The 22610-nt window shown below is 39.5% G+C and overlaps 2 protein-coding genes across 2 annotated transcripts in view; both read left to right on the top strand.

Moving 5' to 3' along the window:
* Positions 1 to 281: 281 nt before the first annotated feature.
* Positions 282 to 17670, top strand: slco2a1 (solute carrier organic anion transporter family, member 2A1). Its single transcript, XM_061077641.1, has 14 exons — positions 282 to 483; positions 6534 to 6671; positions 8611 to 8773; positions 9297 to 9509; positions 10018 to 10116; positions 10209 to 10348; positions 12006 to 12078; positions 12234 to 12398; positions 12835 to 13039; positions 13845 to 13992; positions 15613 to 15776; positions 16515 to 16579; positions 17173 to 17293; positions 17392 to 17670. Exons 1-14 carry the CDS (start codon positions 424 to 426, stop codon positions 17510 to 17512), a joined length of 1875 nt encoding a protein of 624 aa, XP_060933624.1. The 5' UTR covers positions 282 to 423; the 3' UTR covers positions 17513 to 17670.
* Positions 17671 to 20010: 2340 nt separating this feature from the next.
* rab6ba (RAB6B, member RAS oncogene family a) overlaps positions 20011 to 22610 on the top strand; it is a 51756-nt gene continuing 49156 nt past the window's right edge. The window contains exon 1 of the mRNA XM_061078312.1: positions 20011 to 20130. Coding sequence (XP_060934295.1) covers positions 20061 to 20130 — 70 coding nt within the window. The 5' untranslated portion in view covers positions 20011 to 20060. The remainder of the gene's footprint in view (positions 20131 to 22610) is intronic.

Genomic DNA, 22610 nt, shown 5'->3' with positions numbered 1-22610 from the left:
GAGAGTAAACCGGACATATAAACTTGTGAGTCAACCTGAGAGTTAACCTGATATGTAAACCTGAGTTATAAACCTGACGGTAAACCCGTGAGTCACTTCCGACGTCACAACAAACACGTCCCGTCTCGCTCGCGCAGGTTATCTCTCTACAGCACCGGTCCGCGCGCGCGGCCGCCTCAGCCAATCAGCGCGCGGGCTGCGTGATCCCAATTCAACTAAACATGGGGGCGCGTGCGGGACAGAGTGGGCTGAGTCCAGTGCAGAGTCAGGAGCGAGCGTCATTAAGAGCCGTGCACATCAGCAGGGGACACACACACACACACACTCACACACACCTCCACACTCTGCTCGGCACTGGAAACGAGTGGACACCAGTGGACTCCAGCGGACACCAGTGGACCCCAGTGGACACCAGCCGACCTCATGGACCTACTCTCCCCGAAGATCCTGCAGCAGCCGCGGACCCGGCGCGGCAGCATTAAGGTAGCGCCGGTGCAGCAGGAGACTCACTCCACTCTTCACTTCTTCTGACCTGCTCCTCTTTCAGCTGGGTTTGTTCCATAACAAGACAGACAAGTGTTTTCCCTGTTGTCTCCTGTGTAATGTTGTCCAGATCTTCCCTAACCCACAACACTTTCCTACCTTTGGTCACGAAACCCTGGTTTATTCCTAAATGATTTGTAACTTTTCACTGATGATAACAGTGGAGTAAGAAACAGACAAGTGTTTTTAGTCCTTTTTTTTCCCTCCTGAGACAAATGTTGTCCAGAGCGTTGATGTCTTTTCTCCTCACTCCCGGGACATGTCTTTTTTGAACCCAACACACTTTTTCTTCCATTGATCATGCAACTGGTTTATTTTTAGATTGTTGAGATACTAATGGCTTAACTTTCCACTGATGAGAACAGCAGAGTGAGATAAAGACAAGTGTTTTCACCGTTGTCTCCTGTGTAATGTTGTCCAGAGCTTCCCTAACTTCCCTTTTCTCTCCTGGGACATGACTGCTTTTAACCCACAACACTTTTTCTTCCATCGATCAAGACACAAGATAACATTTTAGAGATGTTCTCGTAACTTTTCACTGATGATGACAGTGGAGTAACAAAAACATTGTTTTCAGTTATTTTTTCATCTTGAGACGAAACCTGAAACTATTGTATTTGTAGTTGTATTGCTGTTCATGTTGTCCAGAGCTTCACTAACTTTACTCTTTACTCCTGGGACATGTCTTCTTTTACCTGCAACACTTTTTCTACCATTGTTAATGCGACTAGATTTAATTTTAGAAAGTTGTAACTATGGTTTATTCTAAAATGATTAGTTGCATAACTTCTCACTGAGGATAACAGCAGCGTGAGACAAAGACAAGTGTTTTTACTATTGTCTCCTGTGTGATGTTGTCCAGAGCTTCACTCTTCACTCCCGTGACATGTCTTATTTTAACCTGCTCCACCTTTTAAATATTGTTTATGCAAGTCGATTTAATTTTAGATTTTTGTTGCACAGCTTTTCACTAATGATACCTGTGGAGTGACACAAAGACAAGTGATTACAGTCTGTGTTTTTCTTTACCCGCTCAGAGAACCTGAGGGTATTTCCTGCTGTGTAATGTTGTCCAGAGCTACACCTTCAACAAACAGTCAGGCAAGAAGTTGAGGCTGCAAGAGTTAAAGAAGCCCACTCATAACTCATCTAAATCAAATTTAAAAGTAGTTTTAATTCACTTTAATTTTCATAAAGTTTCCATGAATTGTGGGTCACCCGTAGTGACTGTAAAACAAAGTTTTATCTTTGCCTTCAGAATGAAGGAATGTTGCTTTTACCTCAAACCGCTCACGGCAGTTTAGTTATTTTACTACTCTAAGGTTTGAAGGTGCTTAACTCATTAAACTAAACTTTCAAATGTACATTTATGTTTAAATATCACCGTCGCATTTACAGGCCTGTGATTATAATTTTCACAATAAAAAATCTGATTATTTATTATTATGATTAAAAAACAGGGAGAAGAAAAATAAAACCATCAGCACTGTTGAAGCCAGGGGACATTATCAATTTTTTTTTTTTAACAAAATTTTTTTTTTTTTAAATTGTTGCTTTTTTGATTAAAAAATAATAATATTTTTCATTAGAGTAGTTCATAAATGTCCTACTGATCGCCTTATCGTTGCTGATATAATTTTCTGCAGAATAATGGAAAACGAAGACAGTTTGGTTCTTCTATGATTAAATACTTAATTCAATTTAGCTCAACTTCCTGCTCTTCCCGTTCTAAAATGAGACGTCTCGCTGAGCAGAGGGAAAAGAGAAATGCAGCCGCGCTCTGTGCCAAGAGGAGCAGTTGTACCTCAGTGGCAATAATGGGAGAGAAACAGTTTGTTCCAGACGTGTGAGTAATAATGAGAAAAAACTCCCCGACGCACGCAAGTTGGTTGCTTTCAAAACTCTGTGAGAAATGACTTGTCTTCTTCTTTGTGTGAATGAAGTGTGACTAATACACCTACGCTCTGCCAGTCCGGGGGAGGCCGTGAATGAAATAACATCTTAAGCAACTTCTACGTTTCTAGAGGGTCGAGGTTTATTTGAAAAATATTTAGCGTGTTTACCTTCTGCGTTCCACGACTGTGGTGGGTCCGGCTACTGCAAATCTCCTTGTGTTTATCATTTCGAGTTTAACCACCCCCCCCTCTTTGCTGAAACCAAGATGTACAAATAAAGCTGAGGGCGGAGGACAGTGATACACTATGGTTCATCCCATAGGCATCATCACATCATTCACTTAGAGAACTCTGTGAACTTTAGCCCTTCTCAGTTATGGTAAAGGGAGTAGTTCAGAATAAGCAGAGCGAGCAGCAGGTAATGTGTCACTGAGGTATTTCTGCAAGTGTTCCCTGCTGCAGCGCCGAGTCAAGCTAATGCCGGAGCTCCTGCCCTCGTGTCTCGCAGTTGCAACAAGAGGTACAAAATTGGCAGAGTTCCACTTCACACAAAACCAAATCACTTTGCACTCATCAGAGCCAGCTCCTCAACAATGGTTTCACGGGGAGAAATCCTATCCCTCCATCTTTTCCTGACACCAGTACATGTTGTACAGCGCTTACCGCTATTTGCTCAGGTTCACCAGGACATTGGGTTTGTTTATTTCACAACTTTGAACTTATCTACTGTGGACTACACCTAGTCTGGCCTGCACCCGCTGTACCCCATCAAATTCTCTTTAAGGATATCTGTCAAAGTCCGAGCCAAGTTTCTGCTCAGGGGCACATACTATCCACATCCTGGACACTTCCCTCCACACCTCAGTGCCACTGGACATGTGTCTCAGGACCGTGGGTGTCTCATAGAGTTAAGGGAGACATGTTATACTCTGGCTCATAAATTTATTTGGGTCATTACTTGAAAAGGTTCACGTACTCTAATATTGAGATAATATTTCACTGTTCTCATACCGTCCATTGCTGCAGCTGTTCTTTTCAGCCCCTGTCCGAAACACGTGGCATTAGCGCATGTCTCTTTAAGGCCCCCCCACCGATATATCCCAGTCTGCTCTGTTGTGATTGGTCAACCTCTTCCGGGGCTAATTCACCTAGCCTCACCTTGGGCCTAGCCAAAACAACAATCACGAGATATATGCAGTTGGAAGACGATGAACAGTGAACAATGTACAGTTTGCCCTAATGTACAGTAGAATGTATAATTATTAAACTAGTTGTGTTGTAGTGCTAATTATGTAATAAACAATGATTTTGATTCACCTGCAGCGGTAAAAGAGTGGTGGAGTTTCACAATTCTCTAATCCTGTATCACAATATGAGATTATGGAACATGTTTGTGTCGCAATTGCCATCATGGCTTCAGAAACGGGACATCCTAAATCGCTGCATGAAAGTGAATATGAACTTACTATTGCTGAACATCGACAGAAGCCCTCCTTTGTTCATGAGGCTATTGTGCAGCAAAACTGTTTAATGTCTGTTTCACAATGAAGGGAGGCGCTTCTGCGGCTTTCGTCTCTCTCAACTATCCTACCAGACTTCATTCAAGTAGCTTTTCCTTTTATTTCACTTCTTTAACCGAAAGGGTCAGACATTTTTAACAAAACAATAAAAGAAAAAAGAAAAACGTCCTCACTGAAATCCGTGGATATGTAGCGCCAAAGCCACAACACGTGCCCCTGAAATAAAAGCATTTGAGAATCAAGTGTGAACTTCCCTCAATTCTTCCTCTCTCAGCAGGGTCGAGGGCTTGGACAATAACCGCCAGACAGACGGAGAGAACAGTGTTCAGAAAGGATAAATATGTACATAAACCAGGAAGAATCCAACAAGCACGTTTCCTGCTTTCGAACATCAAATAGACATAAATCACGTGTATGAGCGCTGTGGATAAATCCTGTTTTTTCAGTGTGACACGGTGATGACACATCGCAGCATTCAGCACCATGTTTATCTCGGTCTCTTTTCTTACAGCTTGTAATAGTCTATAAATAATGATGGGCTGCAAGAAAAGTTTTTTTTATCTTTTCATAGGCTTAGAGGTGAATGTTTAATGTGTGACGGATGATGTGTTGACTTTACAGAGTTGAAGGCAAATTGTCTGAAAGCCAAAGTTGTGTCTTAACCAAGGCCTTGTCAGCAATATAACTATCAATCCAACTTTGTTGAAGCCTAACCTGGATTTTAACTTGACCCGAGGTTAATTCCTTATAAAGTAACAGTCAAGGCTGGTATCATTTAGTTTTAATCTATATAAATTACAAACAAAATAAGACTTTTGCTTGGCCAAGCAAAGAGCTCCTGACAAATCTTTCACATAATTTAAGACTATTTGATAAAAAATGAGGATGAAAGCATAAAAGCGTCTTTTGTGTTTGCTAACAAACCGTAAAGCCAAGCTTTAATAGGAGTATTAACTGTTCTGAGTTGAACTCATAGTTTATTCCCCCTCAGCGAACCTGTCAGGCAGTAAACAAACTGAAAGCTTGAATTTATCACTGTTTTCATAACAAATTCACTCCTAATCTTAACGCGTATCTTTAGCGTCACTTGCCATTCATGCCCCCCCAAGCGAATAGAGCCATGTACAGAGGAGTCATATGAGTGTCTGTGAAAGCCTCCTGACACAAAGACAGGCGAGTGGCTCTGTCGGATGACTGGGAGTTCATCCAGCGGGTGACTCCGATCTTTCCACATCTCCGTGTGTGAAGAGACGAGACCATGAGACCACATCGCACAGCCAGTTGGAGACACGTTACACTATCAGTTCAAACAGTAATTGGTTGTGATCGGTTCCAAAAATAATCACTGAATTGTTTGTTTCATTACTGTTTTGGAGAAATCGCTCCTGGGACCATTCCATTTACTCAAGTATTCAACGTAAATACAACAACAACATCTGTTGCTCTTTAATAATGAAGAAATGGTTTCCTTCTGAGAGTTAGAGGAGAAGATTGATACTACTCACCCAAACATGAAGCCTTTACTCAAAGATGACAAAATCTGCAAACCAGCACATGTAAAACTTTATATTTTATTTGTAATTTTCATTACAAATTAAGGAAGTATTCAAATCCTCTACTTATGTAGAAGTACCAAGCTGTAAAAGTTTTTAAATAAAGTATAAACATTAAATATTTTCATGAATGTAAACCCAAGATTTTTCTGTTGTTGGTTGACGTGAACCTCTTCTGATAATTTTCATGATTGATAAATCTGCTTATTATTTTCTCGATTAAATGATTTTATTCTTTCTAAAAGTTCTGAAAACGGTGATAATGCTGTCACACAGAGCTCTCAACCATTATCAAACTTAGTCGCAATAAGATGTTGACGGCAGTTCACTTATTGGCCAGTGTGGTTAATAACAAATTTTAAATTTCAAAGTGTAAATTTAGAATGATAATGTGCGTGATGACTGTGAACTAAAGGTTGTCCGCTGCGTTTCTGTCAAGGGAAGATGTCTTCAATGTCTTGAACATTTATGTACAACATTATCTTCATTATTCACGTCCTTGCCTGTTTGTTAGAGCTGTTTGTTTTCTCCACTTTACAGATCTCCTCACTGCCATTTACAGTGCAGACAATGTTGCTTCTCTAATGTTAAGGTAGCCGCTGGATTGGGTGAATTAAATGTCATCTGGATGTTTGCCAGGGTTTGTAAAGCACCGGCCACATGTGGGATGCTGGTGCGGTTTCTCTGAATTGATCGATGTGTCTTAAAACCATTTAAACCTCTTAGGAGGAATATGCTTTAGGTTATGTTTTAGTTTAGGTTTTATGTTTGAGTCGGTTGGGTTTCCAAGTGAGTCCAGCCAGATGTCTCCTGCAGCTGAAAAACAAAACATACACTTGACATTTATGACCATAACCTATTTTAGCTCTTATTCCATCACTATTAGAGGGTTTAGTCAGAGCATGCAGGAACATCTTTGCGGCCCCTAGTATCTTTCATAGGGTCGTCTGTTATTAGACTTATTGACTGTATGCTCGACTACAAGAAGCCACTATCAGATTTCTGTTCTGTGTCTTTCCCAGCTGTTTGTCCTGTGCCACGGCCTCCTGCAATTCTCTCAGCTGCTGTACAGCTCGTACTTCAAGAGCACCATCACCACTATCGAGAGACGCTATGGCCTCAGCAGCTACTCCTCTGGAACCATTTCCTCTCTTCACGAGGTAGGAGCCAACAAAAACATACCCTCACACAGTTTGAGATCACGATAGCTTTATTTCAAGGATACGGATGACAAAGGAGGAATTGCAGAATAAGCGACATGTCAAAATTATACTTCCCACAATTCAAGCAGGACACACCGAAGGAAGTATTTTGGAACATTTTTATTGCAGATACTGGGGTCAGGAGTAATGAAAGAATGTTCTGTACGTGCTTGTCGTAAAGCATACGGAATTTTTGGTGCTCAAGTGGGATTTTAATGTTTTCCAGTTTTTTTTAGGTTTCAAGTATCCATAGCCACAGGTCGCTAGTCACTACCTAAATCACTATGTTTACAGTTAGCCATTCATAGGTCCTTTGCAGCTCAGAACCTGCCAGGATTTGGCTGCACTCAGACTTTCTGGGTCATTCATCAAATTTGAATGACTGATTGTATGATAATGTATCAAAACTCAGACCAAACAAGGACTGTTTATTTCTGTTTTTACTCATACAATTAATATTTACATATTGAAAAAATATAAAACCAATATTTTACTAATAGTGACAAACCTGTCTGAATTCCTTGTAGCAATATATAGCTTATTAGCATCTAATATTTAGGTTTTATTGCTCACAACTAAGCTTTTTTTATTCACTCTTGTGACTCATCTCATGAGCATGGTTTCCAACCATAGCAGGCATCTGTTTTTGTTTCACAGGTTTCAGCAAGTGTGCTGGACCAACACTAAGACGCAAACAGAGAAAGTTATCGAAGTGTTACCTGCCTGATTAATTTCATAAAATAAGTACAGCTGATTGTCCTCAGTGTAACAATGGAAATATATGTGGTGCTTTTCTGATAATATTACCCAAAGGACGAAGTGATAGAAGATACATTATTTGTCCTAGTACAGAACCTTATGGAACTCCATGACTAACTTTTGTGAGCATGGAACAGTCAACATTATCAGATTGCAATCTATCTGATAAGTACGACTTAAACCAGCCTAATATTATTTCAGGGCTAATATTTGCCATATGCAATTATATCTAAATTAAATCTACTTATGCTCACAGGACGATATGGTAGTTATTTGCTTTTACAAATCAGTATGATAGAGTGCTGTTACCAGGTTAGATTCTCATTTGCACCTCTTTGGCCCTGAGAGGTTCGTCAGATCGAAAAATCCTTTTGTGTTCAATGAGTTGTTGACTGGTCAGGCGGCACGCTTCCTGTTATCCTTTCAGTTCCAGCTCAGTTCCTACCGCAAAAAATAGCTTTTCCTTTTGCTCTCCCCTGAGTCCAGATTAAGGGTAAGACTTCCATTCAGTTTGATCTTCAGCTACAGCTCAAAAGCAGGATCAGTCAAGTCATATTTTACAAGAAACTCATCTCCATCTGCTCTGCTAACTACTTGCCAGCCAATGCTGCGTGTACTTGGCAAGCTGGACGGAGATCAGTGCAGGCTGTGTTTTTATGATGATAATAGACATTTGATTGGTGAGAAGTCTCCTTTTTATGGATGATTGTTCCTTCAGGTTCGAGCTCAGTCAAAACTGGCCTCAATCTGAACCACAACTTTTTTTCTTCAAGAAAAGCCAGGCGAAGCTGTCTTAAATCCCTTTAAGCAACAATGGTCTTTCAGCACATCATCATTTACCACACATTAACGGCACATTGCGGTGCACCATGCACTCACTTCATCAGCTTAAGACGAAAATTGAACAATGGAATGTTTTGATAAAAAAAGGAAATGGTAAAACTCAGAGGGAATAATACAGTTTGTTTTCTTCATGAGAATACATGTATTGAGTGGCTAGTATGGACTGAGGGGAACAGCCACTGCACTAGGTTTGGATTACTGTGCAACTGGTCCTTTCCATATTTGGTGTGAAAGTTTATTCAAAGTGTGAATTTAGAATCATCGATCCTGTTTGAAACCTGTGTCTGTCTCTTAGATCAGCAACAGTGTGCTGATCGTGTTCGTGAGCTACTTCGGAAATCGGGTTCACCGTCCTCGTGTCATTGGAGTGGGAGGATTACTGATGGCCGTCAGTGCCATGATCCTGACCTTACCTCACTTCGTGTCCCAGCCCTACGAATATGACTCCGTTTTAAACAGTAAGACACAGCCCCCATGCAAACCCACAGTGCTTCTCTGTTTCCTCTGGCACTGCTATGACAGCTAATGTGACTCAGTCCAGACTCATAAATGTACAAATATGTCAGGGCAATTTATGAGACTTTACTTAAGGGTTTGTCTAGAACGCTACAGCACTTCTCAGGAAAGTAGTCAGCAGGGGTCGGAAAAGTTTCTGGCGTTTGGCCCGCTGGTGTATTTAAAAATCATGCTGCTGGTCTGCAGCTGAACTTCAGCATAAATCTCAAGGAAATTCATAATCTCTATGCACCCGCTGCAAACTAAAGAGATTAGAATTACCCCCGCATTTTCATTTGTAATAACAATCTCCCTCTTCCTTTATTCATTTTGCCCCCAGTACTTTGGCATCGCAGAATGTTTTACTGAGGAGTCAGAGAAGCTTCAGGAAATTAAAATAGCTGGACATCTGCATCTACTGTGTCACTAACTATCTCTGTATTTTGTTTCCCCCCTGTCCCTGTGTGACCACCTGCCGGGATCCAGATCGCCACGACATTTGCAACCTGCAGCAGAATTCGAGCGCCACAGATACTTGCGGCCGTGACGAGACCCAGCGTCTGACCGACACCAACAACCTGTGGCTGCTCATGGCCACTGCTCAGCTGCTATTTGGTGTTGGCTCGGTGCCCATCCAGCCCTTTGGGATTTCTTACATCGATGATTTTGCAGGGCCTGGCAACTCCCCTCTTTACATAGGTGAATGGCCTGTAGTTGTTTTATATGATAACGACACAATCTGACAGCTGTTGTACTGGGGAATTCTGCAGGTTTATAAGCTCTGTAATCTGAAGTGTAAATGTTTTTTAGTTTAGACTATTCGAATTTTAAAGTTTTATTTGAAATCCAAGCGGTATAAATATAAATATAGCAAAACTGATAGATACTTAAGTCTTTTGTTTTGAAGTAGATGAAATTAAAATGCAAATAGACTTTTGAATTGGGGTATTTTTTGTTCTATTTTCTATGCAAAAGTAAAACAATTGGTTTTTTGAAAAAATGCTGAGACACTGAGTGCTGTGCGCTCAGTGGTCTGCCAGTAGAAATTGTAAAATCAAGTTTAAGAGAGAGAGACAAAATAATTAAATTCAGTTCAATTTTTTTTTATTCTATATTCGATAACATAAAAGCCTTAATAAACCAATATTTGGTCATAAAATTCCTTGGCAGTATTAAAGAAACTCACAGTCCTTCCTATCATTCACAGCCATCCTGTTTTCTGTATCTGTGTTCGGGCCTGCCCTTGGCTACCTGCTGGGCTCCGTCATCCTGCGGATCTATGTGGATGTGGACAGACTGGGTTTCGGTAATGATGCTGTCTTTAAAGGCCTCATGTTATTTTACAGACAGGTTAAAGCAGCATAGATGCTTCACTTTTGTGTCTGGTGTGTCCTGCAGGGGCCGAACACGAGCTGACACACGGTGACCCTCGCTGGGTCGGGGCCTGGTGGATTGGCCTGCTCATCACCGCCGGCTGCCTTGTTCTCACATCCATCCCCTACTTCTTCTTCCCTCGTAGAATGCCTACAGAGGATAATGTAAGTCATACATAGGTCTTGAGTTCAATTCATGTTTTATGAAGAAAATATTAAAAGGATTTATCTTTGGTTTAAATAAAGGTATTAGCCTCTCCTGCCGCTATTCAATGTAAAATTGTAAGATTCGGTGTGATAATACTCCATATCTAAGACCCTCATGTTTTACTGACACCTACTGGCTGAGCATCAGTATTGCAAGTTGACTTTACCTCTATCTTTCTGGACCATCTTGAAGATACAACATGTAACTCAGTATTGTACTAGTAGTAATATCATGAAACAATTTAACTCTCAGAATTTATTTTTGTATTTATTTATTTATGACTAGTGAATTATTTCTGTGTGTATCAGGCCTTTCTAAAAATAGCATTAAGATAAGATACGTCTGTTGCTCTACAGGGATTTTATCTTCCTCATGTTTGAAACCACATTCCAGCCCTGTCCAGGACTTGACCTGTTAAAAATGTTTAAAAGATAAGAGTCTAATTTCCCCCGTTTAAGAAATCTCATTATCAGCATGTGAACATTATGACTTCATAAGCAAGAACATGCACCACACTTTCCATAGAACCTACAATGTAAGTGATGGTGGGTTTGGAATATACATAAAACAGGTTGTTGACTATAATACCTGTAGAATAATCCACCACACTAACATGTGTACATCACCCTGAATAAACATGTGTTTATTCAGGGTGATGTACACATGTTAGTCCATTGTGTACATCACAAATAGTTTACTAAAAACGAACAGATTAAATAATTAACTAGCTAAAATGAATGGATTAAAGGTAAAATGGTTAAATGCAACAGTTAAATATAAGGTGCAAATAGTTGGCTAAAAGTAATGAATAAACACTTGATAATTTCAGCAAAACCTAAATAATTGGTACAGATAGTTAGTTAAACAAACTTTAAATTGGTTTAAATGCATTTAAATTGATTTAACAACCTTAAATTAGATTAAGTGTAAAAAGCTTTGATAGCTGTAACAAACTAATAGATATAAAATAATTAATTTTATGTTTTGGCCAAACAGCTAAAAGTAAAAATGTTCAGTTGCTGTCACTCTACCAGAAGTAGTATGGATGTGAACAAATTACATTTTTAAAAGTAAAGTATTACGATACAGTCTTATAACATTCACCCTAATTCTACTGAAGCTGTTTGGTGGCGCCGATCAAAGGCTACTTGAGGTCCCGTGCATCTGATAAAAAGTTTTTTTGTAAAATCTAAATGTTTACCTTCCTTTCAAGCTTACATTGAAAGCCATTTAATAAAGGAGCATGACTATTCGGTAGGATGAGCCACGAAAGAAATCTCCAGGGAGAGGAAATCTCTGCAGAAATCTTTCATTATGTTTTGGATGATTTTGAAAGCCGTGACACCGTGGGGCCTTTACTCAGAACTGTCAGTTCAGTCTATCAGTTCCATATTACATTAAAGCAGCAAAAAAGAGACAGAGGCCTATATTGTATGAGAATATGGCATGAAGGGAAAAAAGGTAGGGGAAAGTAACAAGGTCTGAAATGATTTGGTAATGTATAATACTCCATGTTCATTAAATTCCAACTAAATGAAGAACAATAAACACTTAATGTTGTAATTATGCACACACACATGCTTCATGTAACAAATCCTTAATATCATTTTCCAGGTGATTGGAAATGAAAATGACATAAATGGTGACTTCAAGAAGCCAGATGTCTCTTTATTTGATTTCCTGAAAAGTAAGTTTATTATTATATTTGCAGAGGAAAAAGTTTCAAATTAGATTCATATGATAACTTAACATCATTTTCTTTTGTCAACGTGTTCTGTAATAAATACACAGGCATAGACGTTTTGCTGATCAGTGTGTCTGTGTGTGATTATGTCTCATCAGTGTTTCCCAGAATGTTCATCCACCTCCTGTTGAGTCCCCTCTTCCTGATGCTGGTCCTGGCCCAGTGCTGCTTCTCCTCAGTGATTGCGGGTCTCTCTACGTTCCTCAACAAATTTCTGGAGCGGCAGTACAGCACGTCGGCCTCCTACGGCAGCTTGCTCGTAGGTAGGTACTGTACCGGTGGGGCTCCAGGAGCAGAGCGCACAATAGATCACAATCGTCAGCTGGCTGCTAAATAATTCAAGTCATAATGTACGTCAGTGTACATATTAAACCTTTCTTATGAACTGTCTGGAGGAGAAATGAAACAGTCGGTTAAAATAATTTAATGGGGGCTCTGGAGTGTATCAGCCCACTTGCTCTATGGCTTCTTTCTAAAGAGTATATTAGGCTGTCATCTTCTCTAACATTACATTTTTATTTGAGTTTGTGTGTTGCAGCCATTCATTTATTTCCAGGCTACTATTGTGTCATGTTTCAGCTTACAAATGAAGTGAAATATCACATGATGGTTGCAAATCTCCTCTGGAACTCTTTAGCAGACAATAAATTCTTGTTCTTTCCTTGGAGATACTGTAACTCGGCTGTTCATGGTTCCCAGGTGCTGTGAATCTGCCAGCAGTAGCAGTGGGAATGCTGATTGGCGGACTCATCATGAAGAAGGCGGGTCTTTCTCTGAAGACGATCCCACGCTTCTCTGTGGTCATGCTGACCACGTCCACCCTCATCTGTATCCCGCTGTTCTTCATGGGCTGTCCCACCCAGAACGTCTACGAGATCAATCCCCCTCAGAACGAACAGTCCGGGTGGGTGTGAACATTGTTTCTCCAAGGTTTGGTTAATCTGTTTTGGTTAGATTTTCGATTGTTTTTACCCCAGAAGAGCTCAAGTTCTATAATTAAATCCCTGCTTGCTTGCGATGCTAGAAAAGTCAATACAATTATCCGATGAGAGGATGTTTTTATTTTGTATTATATTTTCACTGGTGGGACAGAAACAGGGAGTGTAATGTTCAGAACACAAATCCTAATCTAAATAATCAGACAATTCTTACATTGAACATTAATACATTTTATTGCCAAAATGCAACTTGTGTCCTTGATGCCGAACAAACCTATTGAATCCTAGAAAGTGAAAGTAGGTCACCAACATCCTCTACTAGAAAACGCATAAAAAAGTTGTTTTTCCTCCGTAAGCAAACTGCCTGAACTCAGTTTAATGTGTGTGTGTGTAAATTCAAATTGATTAAAAATCAAAGCATTTAATCCTCTGAGATGTTGATGTCAGCATGTTATGGTGATATGTCTTTTATTAACATGACATGTCTTTTTTGGCTCTACTCGACTAGCAAACAAAAAAAATGGGGATGTGAAATACGTGGATAGATGGGGAATGTGCAGCACAATCAATATTCAGATTCAAACCTCAAAACTTAATAGTCTATTTGAACCGGGGCTGACATTTATATTGGCTGCAACAGATGATCTTCATTGTTTATTTGACAACTTGCCTGCCAGAGGACATTAAAGTTTCTAAGTACTCGGTCGTTAGCTCTTAACGTCAGTCCCAAGTACCTGATTTATTTTGACAGTCTCTCTCTGCCCTCCTCAGGACACTCTCCACGTGTTACTCCAACTGCTCCTGTCCTGACAACGCATTCAACCCTGTGTGTGGGTCTGATGGTATCGAGTACCGCTCTCCTTGTCACGCAGGCTGCACCAACTTCACAAAAGAGCCCGGCAACAGCCTCAGGGTTCAGGTCAGTGCCTCCTTTGAACACCTGCTCATGGTTTTCTCCCTCAGTAAATACCTGCAGGTTAGGCTCTGGTACATTGATATATGGAACATCAGCGCACGATGATCAGATGTTTGTGCTGTAAAATAAAATTACGGCTTTAGTTTAAACTTGGGAAAATGTGTATAGCCCTTAAATGAGATCATACAACAGGCCAAATCGTCTGTTAAATCATGTGACGCACAGAGTAATCATGTTAGATTGGAATGTTAGATAAAGTATGTATATTCCCAGGAAAAAACTGAAGGTCCAAGAGGAGAGAATTTGTTTTTACAGCAGGGTGCACAAAACTCGTATAATTGACTTCTATAAACGTCCATAATTTTCTCAGTGTGTGATGAAGGCACAAGCATTTGGTTCCTGTCCCAGCACAGGATCTGTGAATTAGCCTGTAAGGTTGTAATTAACCTTTAACTGTGTGCTGGTGCAGGGAGAGAACACAGAAAATGCCATTAAGACAGACAGACTCTTTGTTGGGATTAGACTTTTCTGTTAAATCACTATTTTTCTATTTTCAAGTTGATAGTCGGAACAGGCCTTAGATAATCGATCACAGCAGCAGTGATATGAAGTGTGAGACCGTCATTGTTTGTCTCTTCAGCCAGTCCTGATGCTAACAGGACGCCAGTGGCTTACGATCTATGTTTCATAAATGCTTCTAAGTCCCAGAGCGTATAGGATGTGTTTTAAGAAGGATACTATGTCAGTATTTAAACATCACAGCTTGTGAGTAGTCTTCCTGTGGGTGGATTTCTGTGACTGCTAATAGAGTATTAGTCAGTTTGACTGAGAATGTAAACCTCCATGTAACACAGATAGTGATGAACACTGCTAGTGGACTCATCCACAGAAATCACAGGATAATTATGTTCCCTTCCCTGTGGACGCAGATGTCCACACGTGGGCAGATGCACCAGTCATAAGGACTGAGGACATTTTCAATAGTGATTTCTGTTAAATATATGAAATGGCATAAAAGTAAATGGTAATGTATGAATGTTCGGGTTAGGTTTGAATGAAGGGAAAAAATGTAGTTTACACTAAAAGTGTCAGAGTTCATTTATTACAATTTAACATGGAAAACAGGAAAAAAACGTTTTAGCCGTAAATCAAAAATTGTGTCAAAACTAGTAGGTCATGATATAATATAATAATGAAATAGCAGAGCTCCTCATAATAAACAAAGAAAAAACATTTTATTATATTTAATAAATAATAAATACATAAAATACAAAATTGAGAAGCCCAAATTTGTGCAGCTTCCCTTAAAAGCGCCAGCACGTCTTTTTTAAAGTACTTAATTTTGTATGGTTATAAACTTTGGACAGTCACCTTTTGTGGGGGAATATATATTTGTATATAAAGTTTTAAAGGTTATATAATTAGCATTCATTCATATTGTGGAGTAGCTGTTTTAAGTAATCTGCACATTAACACAGAGAGCCCATTTATTTAACAGTTTCAAATCAAGCAGATACACTTTATTCATTCGTAATGGGAGGGAAGAGTTTTACAGTATATGTAATGGTTTCCTTTGTACAGATACGAAGATGAATGTTGTCTTTGCTTTCCTTTGTGATGCAGCTGTACACCGACTGCAGGTGTGTATCTGGGAGCGAGGGTCAGGCCCGTCCGGCTGCCTGCTCGAACAGCTGCCCTCATTTACTTCTACCCGTCATCCTCGTCATCTCTCTGGCATCACTCGTCGCCTGCTTCACTCATAACCCCATGTACATGATGCTGCTTAGGTAAGAAACATTTATAACACTTTACTGTACACACATGAACATCTGGTAAATATACGATATGTTCAAAAATAAGTTGAAAGTTCCTAGTATTGATTTAACAGATGTCAAAATACAATCTGCTTCCTTCCTGTTCAGACTTTTACGAGTAATTTTATGGACTTCCTATTTCAATCTAGTTGCCTACAAATACAGTATGTGACAACAAAGATGTATTATCTTCTTTTGCTTTTAATCGTCTTTCTGTTAAATTTATCCAAATCTGACGTCCCATCTTTCTCCCCGGCCTTCGGACATGTTTTATATTCAGATTCTTAAAAAGATTCGGGGAAACCATGAGCTTCTCTTTTCCGTCAGGCAACCCTAAAAAGTCAACAGCCAAAGTTAAATAGAACGACGCTCCTCCAAGGCCTTGCCGTTTTGGCATAAACAAACCATCCAATAAACAAATGTAATGGTTCAAGTAAATCAACATATTATAGGCCCTCAATGTAGGAGAATTAAGAATGAATAGAAAACAAACAGACTGTCACACAAGCTTGGAAGATTAATTCCAGAAAAGTTTAGAAAGTTGCTCCGACAGATTCTTTCTGTGATTTTAAACAAATTATGTGCAACAGTGGGTTTTTAATTCAAGACTGACAGAAGTGCCCACACATCACTGGCATATATGTCCAGTGAGTAGAAAATAGTAGAAGATGCTGGTATTGACTTTTTCATTTATTTTCATGTTCATTTCAGATCTGTTCCCTCTGAAGAGAAGTCATTTGCTATAGGAATCCAGTTTTTACTCATGAGGGTATTAGGTAAGTCAGGATGCCAGTATTCTATTTGTTGAAATTATCAAATCAATATCTTAAAATTGTATTAAGGATATAAAGTATCCAATATAAAATATTATTTTTTTAAAACTATGAATAAATTGTATGAAATGTATAAATCACTACATTTTGCAATAATTTGCAAAATCTTTTAAAACTGAACTCACTGTCATGTTATTTAATTATTGTTGTTTTTTATTTTATTTACTTATATAATTAAATATTACATTATCAAAATTATCATAAAATAAGAAAAATTACATGTTTCAAAAATATATTTTAATTAAATATAAATAAACTCTAAAAAAAACTAGGTTTTTATTCAGATGACAGTTCATAATAAACATTGAGTTTTGCTGATTTTCTAAATCATGTAACAAATTATTAGATAATTTTTGGTAAACTTCTTTGGTCACTGGGATGTGTGGCTGATGTTATGAAAGCTCTGACTTTGAATTGCATTATTCATCAATACTATTACATCCTAATTGTATAATAATGCATTTTAACAAAGATTCTTTAGATTGCCCTCTTGTAGGAGAATGAATATGTTTGCACTCTCTTCCCTTCTCCCTCAGCCTGGCTGCCTGCCCCCGCTCTCTTCGGGATGGCCATTGATTCGTCCTGTATCTGGTGGAAGCATGTGTGCGGAAAGAGGTTTAGCTGTGGTTACTATGACAACAACATCTTGAGGAATCGGTATGAAAGCTTATCACTTATCGTACAATCACACAGATACATATGCAGTAGAGGTGCATCACTGCTGACACTCACTCCCCTTTGTCGGACTCCTGCAGATACCTGGGCCTGCAGGTGGGTTATAAGGTGATGGGCATCGTGCTTCTGATGATGCTGGGCTGGAAGGTGCATCGGACCCAGGAGTACAGTCTGGAGAAGAGGCCCGAAGGACTCCTGTGACGCCGCTGAGCCTGCGTGTTGACGGAAGCCTCCCTGTTTCTTAAAGCTTGGCTGTGGTGTTGAACGTGTTGGAGAACAGGGAGAAGTGCTGAGAAAAGCTGTGTCAGCGGGAGAAAGCCACAAGCCAAGAGAGGCCTACACTTATCTCGATATCTGTAGGCCCCTACGTGGTGCGTCACTGTTTGAAGAAAATGTAAATTTTTTAAAAACAGGATCATTTTAATGGATGCTTTAAAGCGTCTGATAGGAATTGCTTTGTCAATATGACCCACTCATTACACGAGAACACAGAGGAACTCAATCCCCTCTCTTGTATGGTACCTCACAACATTTGACAAGGATTTGGGACATGTAACAGTCTGACCAATGATAAAACAGCAGATAATCTTTGTATATTACTTGTTCCTATGAGGTCGGACTCTATGCAGGTTCCTCTTTGCGATGGGAACATACTCTGTAACTAATTACCTGTAAAGCTTAATATTTAAGTTTATTTTTTAAGATGTTTGTCTCAAACTTAGAGACATCTGTGATAACTTCAATAGTCATTTCATGTAACCTCATATATAACGCTCAATTTTAATCCAATACTAATGACATGATATTAATTAAATATGCTGTTACTCATAAAATTGAATTAACCATGCACATTATCTACTGGTGTAGTCATATGGATGTTATTACAGTGGAGTGCATAGACGTGTAAGAATTGCTGGCTAATAAAAACAATATACACTATAATTAATCAGGTATGTGTGATTATTTATTTTTTTCATCTTTCAGGCTGGAGAATGGACCCAGCTAAGTGAGCAACCCCAATTCACTCAGGCTAACTGCTTTTCAGTTAGATTTTATGTTTTTATCCATTTCAAATGAGTTCAGGAATTTGTTCCACTAATTACTGATATCAGTTAAAATGAGACCTGTTTTTTTATATTATCTTGTGACTCTGGCTTGAAAAGTAAACCAGTGTCAAAGTCCTATTTTAACATTTTTGTTCTCACTCTAATTCAAAAACTTTAACAGTATTTCATCAAATGATCGTGGATGCATTTAATGCAGACTTGGAGCAGACAGGGCCTCACAACTTGACATTTTGTAGAAATTTAAATTAAATATCACTCTGTGCATCTGTACGGGAAGTGCAACTCTGCCCATGGATGTCTTCTTTGGCTTTAGAGGAGCTGCCTGAAGTCTAAGATAAGAGCCCTGCCAGGTGATCTGAGCTTGGGCTGTGATGCAAACTGGCACGGAGAAGGTCAAACGAGTTGCCATTCAGAATATGTCAGCCTCCTCTGCATCTTCTCTGCTGCAGCAATCAAGTAAAATGTCTCCCATAACAAACCACGAACTTGGAACGGAAATTACTTGGCGATGAGGCCAAGAATTATATTGAGATTAAAATGTTCATATCGATCGATAATGATAATCATCACAATATATGATTATATTATTATAATGCTTATTTTAGGTTAAAAGATCGATTTTTGACCCCCACTGAAGGTTGTGGTTTTAAACTCTTCTTCCCAACACTTGATAAACAGATCAGATTACTAATCTGAGGTGGATCAATGATGTGTTATACCTCACTGTGCTCACAGAATGCATCAGAAGTATAACCTCCGCCAAGGTAATACCTTGTTTGATTCTGAAGTTGTTTGTTTTTTATGCAAAAAAAAACAAACAACGACATTATGCAAAATCCAGTTTCCACAAAGTTTTGTGGAGGGGTGGGACGTCAACCAAGGAAGTACCCTTTACATTTTGGTGTGGGTCCATGATATATTTTTTTCACTTTTATAACATTGTTAGATAGATGTTCAGAGAAGAATTCATGGATGTTGTGTCCACTCTGAGTGTCATTATAGTATCTAGTTTCCTAGTTTCATTTGTTATATTGCTGCCATTTTCTATCCCCCTGATATGCTACCTATAGGTTTTTACCACACACCTGTATGTGTGACTTTTATCTTTATAATTATTGTCGAACCCCCTGTCAGCTCCAACACATATGACGTAATTTTATATCACGACTGGCAGGTCAGTGGAGAACAAGGAGAGGCCGCGCATGCGCACAAGCCCTCGGGTAAAAAAAAAACCAGAAACACCCGGAGCGTCACGGTCCTGAGGAGAAGAAGAGAGCTACAGAGAGAGAGGAAAAGAGAGAACTAGAAAGAGAGAGAGAGCGAGAGAGATAGAGAGATAGGAAGTAAGAGAGAGGAAGCATAGAGGAAGAGAGAGAGAGAGAGAGAGAGCGAGAGAGATAGAGAGATAGGAAGTGAGAGAGAGAGGAAGCATAGAGGAAGTGAGAGAGAGAGAGAGAGAGAGAGAGAGAGAGAGAGAGAGAGAGAGAGAGAGAGAGAGAGACAGAGAGACAGAGGGAGGGAGTGAAAGTGAAGCAGCATCACCGCCTTTTTTCCATCCAGCATCTTCACCCGCCGGCAGCCAAGTCGAGTGGGAGCTCAGTAACAACTCGTCCTCCCTGCGTCTAGAGTTCCCCTCCTCTTCCTCCACCTACCTCCTCTTCCTCCTCTTCCTCCTCCTCGCAATGTCCGTGTCCAGTGACTTCGGGAACCCGTTGAGAAAATTCAAGCTGGTCTTCCTGGGGGAGCAGAGCGGTGAGTGAGAGAAGACATGTTTGTTCCTCCTGGAGGAGAAGTTCTGGCGAGTCAAGTTGAACCCGCTGCACCTGCTGCTGCTCAGTCAGCAACTCCCACAACATGGAGTTAGCTTTAGCTGCTGCTACTGTCGGGGCTGCGCTGCTTCTCCCAGCTTTAAAGTGAAGAAGAGAGCTGCTTCATCTCTGTTAGTGAGAGTGAGGAGGAAGAGGAGGAGGAGGAAGACGAGGGTGGGGGGGTCCTTTAATCAAATTACCAGCGTAATGCTTCACACAATAGATTGGAGTGTGTGACATGAAACCTCCTTAAGTGCATCATTAATATAACAGAGGCTTTAATAATGATGCTAATTATAACCTTGGAAAGCGTGTAATTAGGCTTTTATTTTGAAACGCCCTCTTATAATCGTTTATCAGCTGTAAACGAGCAGTGCTGTGTAAATGCAACTGAATGTGCAGCCTGATGCTGGGGATGACACAACTTGGTAAATATTCCTGTGTGTGTGTGTGATGGGACACACCCAAGTTGTCAGTGGCGATGAGATAAGTTGTTTGGCTGCGGTATTGTTCCAGTCAGTGTGCCCGCTGAGGAGAGGAGCTTTCAAAAAGGAGATCTCCTCTTTGTCTTGCCCTTCTCTTCTAGACGTAGCTGAGCTCGATTTAGGATCAAGGTTAGGTTTTTTTAGTTCAAACATGTAAAACAAAAATAAAAAATCTATATAAGCAAATAAGAAAAAGTGGACTCTAACAGCAAATGTTCAAAATAAGCAAATCTTGTCCCAAAAAAGGAGTTAATTCAATAGTCATTCCCCCTTTTTTCATATTTCATCAAAAATATTCTGGGAAATGCTGCAATATTCCAGCTTTCATCATAAACAGCAACATTAAGAGCAGATTAAAAAAAGCAAACAAGCATTCACGCATCCTATCCCCTGTCCTACTGTGCAATAACGTCAATATGAGATTCAGATTAGTGGATGGAGATGTTTCTGTCTCCCTTCACTTATCTTTGTCTAAAATGAGGAGATTCTTAATATTGAATTAAGATCTAGCAGAAAACTTGATTGGGGTTCACATGACACACAATATCAGACATTTGTCTCAGTGATCAAGTCCAAAGAAGAGTCTAATGATCACTGCAGAACTGGTATGGATCATTTATCTTGTGCTCCTTATTCCTCCAAAGGAGGGTTTAAGAGAAAGAGATCAGAATTGAAAATGAAAATGAAAGTCAAAGAAAAAACAATTGTGCACAACATGTTCCTCTGGATAGGATGACTAACTTTGTTATTTTACATACATGAATTACTGTTTTTGTATGAAATGTCAACGTGAGAATCAGACATTACTGCCTCATTTCATGGAATATGAATTATCTGTTATTGTAATCTCCATCCCCAGCATCCCTCACCCAAACCCTCAGACAGTCTAAAGCTGCTCCTTCTCTGATGTTTTCAATGGCAACAAAATTGTCTTCCACAAGATCGGACTAAGCTGAACTGAGACCTGACGTGAATCTTTAGGTTGATGTTGTCTTTGTCAGGGCAGCTCTGTGCTAATTCACAGGTCTTGAGCAGCGAAATGAACCACATTAGTCATGGTTCAGTCTTTCCCTGGGTCCCATTGATCATCCACTATAGTGGGGTCATGCATTACATGGTTTATTGTTCAGTTTACCACGGTGTGGCATACTCAATTATCTAAATAATAGTACAAAAAAATGCACTCTTAGCTGTACAACCAAGCATTTGCTGAAGGTCTCGCAACCAACTAAGATTCGGTTTACAATTACATACAACTGAGAAAAGCTGAGTTTTAGCACATTTACATGAAGAATGACTAAGTTAGCAATTATTATTTTTGTTTGTATATAAAAACAAACCTCAGGTCACTGTTGTTAGGTTTTACTCAGACAATGTCATGATAGGAAGTGGCCAGTAACAATCCAAAGGAGATTTGGCTGCACAAACATAATATCATACAGTGTATTCACCAGAGCACCAAGCATTATTATAGTCCAACTGTGGAGATAAAGACACATCATTTCCTATTCAGTGAAAGATAAAGCATTCAAAATAAGTTATAGGTTTTAGAATTAAACAGCAAGAATGCAATCTGAGGCAGACAAGAGTACACTTATTTTGTTGTTGCTCTGTGTGTGTGTATGTGTGTGTGTTAGTGTAAACTTAATTTCAGTCATTGCTCATCTATATTGTCTTTTAGATACAGAGTCAGTATCTGATCTGCAGAGGCAGAGACTGCAGGTGTTGACATACAGTAGGATGTGGATGTACGTAGAGTGACACAGGCTTTTGGAAACAGACAAAGCTCTGTGAGACTGTTTAACTCCGAGCTGCTTCCGTCTCTTTTGCTCCTCTCGGTGAAAGTCTTTTGTGTTCAGCTTGTTTTTCTCTGTAATGTGTAATACAGGCAATGTGGTGCAGTCCTAAATATGTTAAAGTGTCAGAAATGTTTGTGTGT

The sequence above is a fragment of the Limanda limanda genome, chromosome 9 (genome assembly GCF_963576545.1).
Source record: "Limanda limanda chromosome 9, fLimLim1.1, whole genome shotgun sequence".
Taxonomy (NCBI): Eukaryota; Metazoa; Chordata; class Actinopteri; order Pleuronectiformes; family Pleuronectidae; genus Limanda; species Limanda limanda.
Note: the sequence above shows the minus strand (reverse complement) of the source record. Positions and strands in the feature narration are given on the sequence as shown.

Bases quoted from the DNA above. Each gene is read 5' to 3' on its own strand.
- slco2a1 (XM_061077641.1), top strand. From the start codon at position 424: ATGGACCTACTCTCCCCGAAGATCCTGCAGCAGCCGCGGACCCGGCGC. The intron at 13,040-13,844 runs GTGGGTGTGAAC...TGCCCTCCTCAG, and splicing joins CCTCAGAACGAACAGTCCGG to GACACTCTCCACGTGTTACT. The intron at 15,777-16,514 runs GTAAGAAACATT...TGTTCATTTCAG, and splicing joins ATGTACATGATGCTGCTTAG to ATCTGTTCCCTCTGAAGAGA.